Source organism: Macadamia integrifolia, unplaced genomic scaffold (assembly GCF_013358625.1).
Source record: "Macadamia integrifolia cultivar HAES 741 unplaced genomic scaffold, SCU_Mint_v3 scaffold693, whole genome shotgun sequence".
Taxonomy (NCBI): Eukaryota; Viridiplantae; Streptophyta; class Magnoliopsida; order Proteales; family Proteaceae; genus Macadamia; species Macadamia integrifolia.
The window spans coordinates 145,529-156,134 of record NW_024870516.1 but is presented as its reverse complement, the minus strand read 5'-3'; the positions used below and the strand labels follow the sequence as shown (position 1 = coordinate 156,134).

Below are 10,606 nucleotides of genomic sequence, written 5' to 3'. Positions count from 1 at the left end.
CAACTGGCGTATCGGTTACAAAATCATGCCTATGACCTAACCAAAGGCCAGCAAGAGGATGCTCTCTTCCTCTCTGTGGAATCTAATCATGTTCCAAGCCTTACTCATGTACCCAGACAATTGCCCCGAGATGAACTTCTTCGTCTCCTTCCCTCTTCCTGGGTTACGGCTTATGAACAACAAATGGCTACAAGCCAACCTGCTCCGATAGAGCCTCTTCAGTCTACTGATCCTCAGTATATCACTCACCCCTCTGGTGAGGTTGAAATCCGTTTTCCAACTCCTCCGGTACAACCTTTACCTTCTCCTTTTCCTATTCAGTTCACATGAATGATTCAAGCACCTAAAATTCCTGTTAAATCTTTTGACACTCACGGTAACCCGATGTACTATTTCTCTGATCCAGTCACTGGTCATAAGTATTTTGACCTTTGTGATTGTGATGACTGTCTCCAAGACTCCGATGATGACAAAGGTGTCAAAATACTCCAAGTCTTGGAGACAGTCATCACAATCACAAAGGTCAAAATACTTATGACCAGTGACTGGATCAGAGAAATAGTACATCGGGTTACCGTGAGTGTCAAAAGATTTAACAGGAATTTTAGGTGCTTGAATCATTCATGTGAACTGAATAGGAAAAGGAGAAGGTAAAGGTTGTACCGGAGGAGTTGGAAAACGGATTTCAACCTCACCAGAGGGGTGAGTGATATACTGAGGATCAGTAGACTGAAGAGGCTCTATTGGAGCAGGTTGGCTTGTAGCCATTTGTTGTTCATAAACCGTAACCCAGGAAGAGGGAAGGAGACGAAGAAGTTCATCTCGGGGCAATTGTCTGGGTACATGAGTAAGGCTTGGAACATGATTAGATTCCACAGAGAGGAAGAGAGCATCCTCTTGCTGGCCTTTGGTTAGGTCATAGGCATGATTTTGTAACCGATACGCCAGTTGATAGTGGAGAGTTCCTACTAAAGCCGTAGAAGTCTGGGGAGTACCAGAAATTTGGATCTGGAACTTCAAAGCAGAGGGAAGATGGGGATCTGCTAAGGCTATATTGAAATTAGGGTAGAGAGTGAGGAATATGGTTCCTGCATTCAGAGTGGTCTGTACAGTGGCAATTACGGCATGTTCATACCGCAAAAAACGACTGTCAAGAAGGGCGATCCGGGAAGCCACGGGAAGACCTTTTCTGCCATGAAACGAAAGAGCGAACTTAATCGCACCAAAATGGAGATGAGTATAACCCTGATTTTTCCACTGGGGAATGAGGTTAGACGGAATCTCTAAGGTAAACAATTGTTCTTTATCGGTGGCAGGGATGTGATACTGATCACAGCGAGAGGCCTGAACCAACTCTTTGAGAGGTGGAGTTTTCTTCCGAGGAGAAATAAGAGCCTTCCAGGAGGAAGAAGAAGATTTTGTCTTTGGAAAGATAGTATAAGGGTTCAACAGAGGAGACGGAGTCTCAGGTATGGTCTGCTCTTCAGGTAAGTAGTCAAACTCATACAGAGAATCAATAGAAGAGAAGGAAGAAGATCGGGAAGAAAAGGGAGAAGACGAAGCAGAGCTTCGAGAAGAGGTTGAACGACGGGAAAGAGACATCGAAATAAAGGCAACAAGTCCAAAAACCGAACAGCACAACTCACCGGCGAAACTCAGATAGATAAAAAGACGACTAGTCGAGGCCGATTAGGACCCTCTTGGACCTAGTTCTCAGAGGCGGAGCAACCCGAGCCGTTACAGGGTATAAAAACGGCCTCTCCTGGGCCCGAAACCCATCGCTCACAGGGTCTTTTTCCGACACTAGAAAACCAGAACCAAGAAGTAACCTGCAATAGGGCGTGGCCTAGACTGTCTCTTTAACTAGCAGAGGTTCAAACCGAACTAAGTATGCCGTCGGAGAAGGACCTTAGCCGGAGAGGAAGAACGGAACTGGCTCTGATACCATTCTTTTCATGATATGAAAACCTAGAAAACATACGTAAATAATGATATCTAGGTTTTCATATCATGATAGGTTTTCTACCATAAATATGATAGGTTTATGATATCATACGTATGATATATCATATGATACGTATCATATATCATACGTATCATGATATATGTAAAGATAGGGTTTCATATCATACATACCACATGTATGTATGAGGTTTGTTGGCAATGGGACTCGGTAAATATGGTTCTGAGAACAGATATATGAAGATGAATGTGCCTGGGGTTTCTGAATGCTTTTCACTTCCCTTTATTTTTCCATTTTTCCATTTTATTCTATTTTTTTTTCCTGGTAGATTTTTCTGCAATTGCTCGATGGCATGAGGTTGGTGTTTTCACTTGACAAGGCTTGATGGACTTTTTTTTGTTGATTTGCAAACATAGATTTTCGTTATCCTTTGTTGATATGTGGGTTGCTGAGATTTGTTTAATATCGAGGGGAAATCAGCTCATTGGATGACACTTCATCTTATTCTTCTTGTTTAAGAAATAATTAGAACAATGTAGCTGAAATAATTAGAGCTTTGTTATAGCATGTCTGCTTAACAGGAACGATCTTAGTCCCCAAAATGATCCCCAAATTCAGTTGGAATAAGAAACTCCATCGATTTGAATTCTAACAATGTGACAATGACCTGATTGCTTTTGATTTCTAAACCACCAGTTGAAGTGAGATCTCAGCCTAATGGCATCTTGATGTTTTTAATACTCCCTTTCTCTTCATTATTCCCCTCACCTTATTTGTGAATTTGTTGGGCAAACAAAGAAATTATTTATGTATGTAAGTGGAATGGAACAGAGTGCTGATTTTAGAATGATGTATGTCCTACCTGCTTGTGTCTGAAATCTGAATACTGCCCATCCAATTGGACTTGTGATTTTTGACTCAAGAGGATGATGTTTTTGATTGCCTGGTTCTTTGATCTCAGGGATGAAAATATTTGTTCCCAGATACTTTGCATGGATATCCAAGTCCTTCACTACCCAAAATGCTGCTGATTTTTTTTGATGAGATGGATGTGGGTCTTTTTTCTGAAATGGATTCTACATTTAAAAAGATTGCTTTGTTGGCTAGATGAAACCAATGAGAAAATTGATTTAATGGTAGACACTACATCCTTTGGTGATTTAGGCTACAAAGCCCTAAAAATGGTGGTCCATGTGCCTGAAATTTTAACATAATCCTTTTATCCAATGGTCAAATTAATCCATGGGGCAAAACAAACTGCTTCAATTTGAAGTTTGCACATCATCAAATGCTTCAATCTGAATGCCTTGAAGGTTGAAAGAAAAAATAATTTCAATGCTAATCAAACTTAATTGTGCTTGTCTTGTACTGTAAAAATTAATTTTCATGGAATACTACCATATTTTGCCAACTAGGTTTGTTCCCATGGACAAAGCAAACAACTTAGTAAATTGAGCCATTGAGATAGACTGAAAGTAAGTGGCTTTTTTATTTTTTGTAATACTAGGGCTTTTAGTTTGATTGTCAAGAATAAATAGAAAAGGAAAGAAAAAATAATAAAAAAAATTTGTATTTGAGGAGGGAGATGAATCCAACTGACAGACTTGGGGCAACCAAATAGTTTTTCAGGCAGAATCTAGAGGAATCCAACCGGTATACTCAGGAGGGTAACCAAACAGTTTTTGCGGCAGATTCTAGATGAATCCAAGTGACAGACACACGGTAGCCAAACAGTTAATCCTTTAGAATTACGAGTCAACAGAAGCTCATTCTATGGAATTATGTCCAGAATCAATACATGCACCAACAAATTTACGCAACCAAATGCTATGTAAAAGAGTAAAGTATGAAAATCTCTCTCCTCTATCTTGTTGCGGTGTAAATCCATTGCATTGTCTGTATTCCTGGACAAGGAATATTTTTATATACTGCAAACTTTGTTTCTGTAATTTTTATATGCAAATTTTATTTCTGTAATTTTGTGTATTTGGAATGGAATGTGGATGCTATCTACATTTCTAAGCCCAATTTGATCCGACTGTTTGCCACCCTTTCGAAGGCCATCGAGTAACTGAAAAGTCTTGAATGTTCATTTGCAGAATATGATGGAGATTACCTTAGCCTTTGCTGCTGATAGTCCTCCACTTTCAGTCATTACTGCGGCAAAGATTGGTGGAATTTTGGTAACAACTGATTCCAGCCTTCCATCTGGCTCTACACCATTTTTTCAGTTTGCTTGTGGGTATGATTGCCATCCTTTCTGTGCTTATGGTTCAAGCTTTCTCTGAATCTTTAATGCTCATATTTTGAGATTTTTTTTTGAGTTGATGGTATGTGAGACAGGAATGAAGGATGCGGTTTTCTCTTGCATTAAGAATTAAAATTGGTGTTAAATTGTCATCATTGAGCAACCATTTTGAGAAGCATTGATTATTTCTTTCTTGTTTACTTTGTTACCAAATGACTACTGTAATGGTGGAAGTTCTCATTTTGGGTTCTAATAATGCCTTTGTTGGAAAACAGATCCACCATTTAAAACTTAGCAACCATAAAGTACCAGTACTGCCAGAAACACCAGAGCATATCAGTAATCTGATGATATAAACAAAGATGGATGCTAATAAGAATAAGAGAGAAGTTTCTGACCAGATTTATTAATCAATATTGGAAGTGTAGAGTATATTGGAAACTCAGAAACAGAACTTAAAATTAAGGATTGGCAAGTTCAGTTTACCAGTACAGAATAAAAAAAATTAACTAGAGTAGAGTATCAAAGAGGGATGTTGAATAAAAGCAAAAAGAGCTGTTTAGCTTGTTACAGAACTATAATTTGAAGAGCTGAAAGGAAGTAGAAGAAGAAATTGCTGGAATCTGCCCATAAAATACCTGTCCACCTAGATCTAGAAGAATCCACTCCTAGCAAAGGTATTGTGATCCACGCTAACACTGTAGATAAACTAGAGCTTATTTCATAAAATTGTGATTACACATATCTATAGGTTGTCAAGCAGCCCTCTTAAACTTATCCTCCTATTACTGTAACACCAAAAACTTGGCAAGTGTACCGGACCTGCCTAGGAAATCGGTGAGGTGTCCCCACCAAGAGATAGCAAGTACCAGGAGGTTTGGGAGATCGGTGAGGGTGTGCAAACTTTAGTCCTCCTGTGGAGGTTGCTGGGCTAGTTGATAATCTCTAGCCTCCTTAACATAGCACAATGCATTTTAAAACCTTGAGGCTAATGGGGCAGGGGCGTTACAATTACAATTCAAAATAGAAACAGTAACTGAAACTTCTAATCATAGGGCAGACTAGACTCCTAATCGAACTAGGATATGGAAATTTAACAAACAAGTAGAAACTAACTGGACTCCTTGCCGGACTAGGCCAAAAGATTGAAATTAAATCCCATACAGGTTGGCTGTTGGCTGTTGGCTGTTGGCTGTTGGCTGCCTCTTTTGCCTAAAAAAGATGAAGATTATGATTTCCCTTACTTGAATGACTTTTTGAAACAATCAGCTATTAATCAGGTTCTCAATTAAGGGTAGTAGATTGAATAAGCTGAGTTTGGTTGACTCCTGGATCGAAATCACACAAATTCTGACGGCCATAAACCAAATAAGATCATGCTTGAAGATGGACTGAAGTTTGAATTCTAAAAAGAACACCAAAAATCCATCCTCCTCCACACTCTAAGCTGTTCACAAACCCAGCTGATTGTACTTGGAAAGGAACCACCTCAATTTTTTTCCCTTGGAATTTAGTGGTACAAGATTTTCATTGAAAGATGACCTTATCTGTGTCACTGCCAAATATGAATTACTAAATAAACGAGTTCATTTTCTAGTATCACATTCTTTCTATTTCTTGGCATAATTAGTGAAGCTAGACTTGTGATTGCATATGGCATTCTCTTTTTGGGGAATAACTCTTTACTTTTTACTGTTTTTGGCCATGATATTTTTACTTGACATTTGATTAGATTGTAAGCGCAAAGAACCTGTGAGGTTAGCATTTTCTTTTGTATCTCCATATAATTTGAAGTTCAACTAGTCAACATGAACTGATGATGTAGATCTGGGTTTCAAAAACTGAAATCAGATCGTTTAAGGCCCACAAAATAATAAATATTTCACTCTAGGCAAACCAGTGGCAGTATTGTAATTTCTAGTACAACTTAGGAGCTTTTTAGAGTGAAATAATGGATTAAGGACTTAAGGAATTAAACTCAAAGAGAAGGATCAATTCTGGAAATAAAGATGGTAGTGGGGTTAAACTGAAATAAAAACCAAGAATGAAGGGTTACTTTGCAAACTAGTAAAGATGGGGGTGTCTTTAATAAAGAACTTAAAGGTTGGAGGGACTTTTCTGTAATAACCAGAAGTAATATGTATGAACAATAAAAGACCCTTCTTCCTCACGATGGAGTTCAGAGGCGGCAGACCAGCAAGCCTAATGTAGGGATGGATTGGACCACCAAACCAGACCCAAGACTGCAGGATTTTATAAACCAGAGAACAACCAAAATTCACCCAAAAGGAGGCAGCAGCAATAATCCAGAATTTAACCAGTAATTTGAAAACCAGAAAGAACAAACACAGAATTCTAGAATATCGACTAGCAGAAATTATATCAGTAAGCAGAATCAATTAACAACAGATTTAGGACAGAAAATAGGTCACAATCAGTCACACCAGATCACAGAAATAGTATCGATCTGTCAGGACAGTAACACTGTGAATAAACCAACCCAGTAACAGTTTTATAATTAAATCAGAAACTGTTGAAGCACTAACAGTCTTCAATATTCAGAAAAATTAATTCAGAAGTCCAGAAAATGCAATTTAGATCAGAAGAACCAGAATCCAGAAAATGGAAACTTCAGTTCACTAAAAGACGAAAATCTGGAGATTTCTAATATCTCATCAATGGCCGAGTAGAATCAGCCAATATTTGGGTCGATCCTCACTGGTATGGGGAGGAACCTTTGATAAAAAAACTGGACTAATCGGATACTCAGATCTGGTCATTCCAGCAGGGGCGGATGCTCTGTTTTGCAGAATTTTCTGGGCAGCAGAGTGATAGATTACATACCTTGTTTTGCAGCCCTAATAAGTCTTGAAAGAGATATAAAAACTTAAAAGAATAATACTTGAAGTAGACCTCCTGGACTTCACGCCGCAAGGAGTCAATTGGATCAAATACCAATTCCTTCAGCCTTGATCAAACATAAGACAACTCTTCATGAAGAAGACAATAACAACAACCATTAATTTTTTTATCAAAATCATTCTAGGCTTTTAGGAGCCTCCTCTTCTTTATTTATAATGTTAATGGGGGGGTGGGAATTACAAAATAGAAGGTTCCTCAAAAAGGAAACCAAATATTCTTCTAATACAATAGTTACTAAAAACTGAAATTAGAAACTAGTTGAAAAAGGAAAATAACTACTAATGACTTGATTCAATTAATAACTTGACTCTTTAGGAAACAAATATAACTCAAATCAAGCCCAATTAAAATGGAAACTAATTAGTAATCCTAATGTAGGACTAGATTTGAAAGCTCAAACTAGCCCCAAACTGCAGGAACTTTTAAACTAAGAACAACCAAAATCACCTAATAGTAAACAACAACAACAGTCCAACTTAAACCAGTCAACAGTCCTTGAAGAAACCAAAATTAGAAGATCCACAATCAGGAATTTCAGGAAACAGAGTTTGCATCAACAATTAGAAGTTCCAGCAACAGAAATAGAGTAATTGAATAAGTAGGATCAGAATCAAAACATATCAGGTCCAGATAACTAAATTAGAACTCGATTCTGACAGTAGGTTCTGAAATTTGGCATTAACTTCTGAATTTTCAGCAAAGTATTATCAAGGAGCTAATAACACATCTAAGGACTGATTTGAAAGTCCAACCCATTGGAGAATATTAGCAGCAATCAAGTTCCATACAAATTTAAACAAAACAGAATTCAGAATTCAGATCTGGGCAAAATCCATAACCGGCCAGAACTGAGTAACAGTCCACTTCAGCAGGAACCAGTGGTCTGATTAGCCTCAAAATTGGATCGAACTTCCTTCAGAATAGGACTAACCTTCGATCAAAATTAGAAGTCCATTGGATGGCCAGAACTTCCAAGACAGCTAGGCCAACAGTAGATAAAATAGAGAATCTTAACCCAGAAATTTTGCAGACAGATTAGATCACTTACTTGAGATGGCTGAAGAAGAATAGTAACAATAAGAAGAAGAATAAAACACTTGAAAGGAACCTCTTGGGCTTCACACCGCAAAAAGTCAATTGGATCAAACACCAATTCCTTTAGCCTTGATCAAACACAAGACAAATCTCCATGATGAAGACAATAGCAGCAGCCATTAATTTGTTTTTCAATATCATCTAGGCTTTTAGGAGCCTCCTCTTCTTTATTTATAATGTTAATGGGGGAGGGAATTACAAAATAGAAGGTTCCTCAAAAGGAAACCAAATATTCTCCTAATACAATAGTTACTAAAAACTGAAATTAGAAACTAGTTGAAAAAAGAAACTAACTACTAATGACTTGACTCAATTAATAATTTGACTCCTAAAGAAACAAATATAACTCAAATCAAGCCCAACTAAAAATGAAACTAATGAAAATGGAAATTAACTAGTAATCCCGTACTCAATCTTAGACCCCTCCTTTTAGACCTATAAAAGTGGTCTATTACATTCAAAACACATGGGATCAAAGGCCCAACATGTATGGAATCCAACCCTAAGCTTATTCCTAATAAAACAAGCCTATTTTGGTAATTAATCTGCATCAAATCCCGTACTCAATCTTAGAGCCCCCCTTTTAGACCCATAAAAGTGGTCTATTACACTCAAAACACATGGGATCAAAGGCCTAACATGTATGGAACCCAACTTTTGGCTTATTCCTAATAAAACAAGCTTATTTTGGTAATTAATCTGCATCAAAGCCTTCAATGCATAGAACTCCTTCAAATCTGGTCGGCTGATCTTGAGACTTCAGGCGTAGACTCCCAAGGAGAAGGTGTACCAAACTCACTAGGGGGCTGCTCAGGTCAGCAGGTTGGAGTGACGTGGGAAGCACCTACAACTGGATATGGCGATGGTAAACTCAGATTTGAGTCTGGTTTGGACTTCTTCACAGTAAGGTCAAGCTTTGGAAGAGAGGTTCCAAGGTTTGAGTTGCCTAGGAGAGGGCTACCTTCATTCAAGACCTCAGCCTTAGAAGATCAAGCACTAAGGAGCAGAACCCAGTTTCCGTGGGCTACAACTACCGCCCAGAACAGGGGCTGGGAGAGAGAACTAGCAAGAAGAAGGAGAAGATAAAAGAAGAGGAGAAAATCATAAAGAGAGAGTCACGGCAGCCATGGTCTAACCAAGCAAACACCCAATTTCAAATCGAAACTCAAATCTCAATATGAGTTTTCTTCCATTACATGGCTATATAAAGAGAATCAAAACATAAAATTGGTAGTTTATTAAAATGGAAACTATCCTAATTGGCAACTGAAAATAAAAATTCAATCTAAATAAAAATACTACCAAACTAATTCTAGCTCTAAAAAGAAAAGAAAATGAATCAAATCAAAGGCTATCTCAAGCCCAACGCCCAACTGCATCAATTGACATTGAAATGCTAATAAAAAACTACAATGAATTCTATTTAATGAAGCCTATTATATATTTGATATTCTCTGGTTTTTGACTCTTTTTTTTTTTCCCTCCCTTTTTGTTCCAATCCAAGCGGTGTGGTCAAGGTGTTTCCCATGCGGTGACCTGAGGTCCAGGTGGCCCTTACCTAGGAGAGGTTGAGCTATGTGCACACCTAGACTTTCAGGCCACTCACTAGGCTCTATTTTGGGCTGTGCAATGTCCTAGCAAGCCATATTGAATAAAACTGGTAGATAGAATTATGGAGATTGAGGACATCTTCCCCCCTCCCCCCTTGGACTTAGTGCTTCTAGTTTGGTGTTCTTGATGTACTCAAATGACTCAACGTCGGAGACCTGACTGCTTGTGTATACATCAAAGAATCTTTTCTTGATGGGTTTGATGTTGAATATGAGACTCTGAACTTTTGTAATAACATTTCGTTCACCTATTTTGCAGCTTGAAATTGCATGGTGCCACTGTACTTCTACGGTATCTTGGTCGAGTGGCAGCTATTCCCAATTTCTACGGGCAAGATGCATTAGAAGCAGGCCAGGTGTTGCTTGGTGAATTTGCAAAATATCTATAGTACTTTGAATGATTTGTTTGAGTACACTGATGCAGTTACTCAAGTTTTCCTTTCCACCCTTTGTGCAAAATCTCAGTAATAATTTTGCTAATATAATTTTCCTCACTCTTTTTCAGATCGATGAATGGCTAGAGTATGCCTCTATCTTTTCTCGTGGTTCTGAATTTGAGAGTGGCTGCACCTATGTTGATGAGTTTCTATTGTTGAGGACTTTCTTGGTTGGTAGTAGCCTGTCTGTCGCAGATATAGCTATCTGGGCTGGTCTTGCAGGTAAATGTTTGTTTGCATCCATTAGGCAGCACTTCTGTTATCATTTCCTGCAAATTGAGTACATTTATGTTTATGACAATCTGATGTGTTTAATATCTTCCCCCCCCCC

At 38.2% G+C, this 10,606-nt stretch overlaps 1 protein-coding gene across 1 annotated transcript in view; it reads left to right on the top strand.

Moving 5' to 3' along the window:
* The window catches only part of LOC122069751 (glutamate--tRNA ligase, cytoplasmic-like), a 17,835-nt gene that overhangs the window by 2,337 nt on the left and 4,892 nt on the right, over positions 1–10,606 (top strand). The window contains exons 2-4 of the mRNA XM_042633834.1: positions 4,063–4,205; positions 10,098–10,194; positions 10,344–10,586. Of these exons, the coding sequence (XP_042489768.1) occupies positions 4,066–4,205; positions 10,098–10,194; positions 10,344–10,586 (480 nt within the window). The 5' untranslated portion in view covers positions 4,063–4,065. The remainder of the gene's footprint in view (positions 1–4,062; positions 4,206–10,097; positions 10,195–10,343; positions 10,587–10,606) is intronic.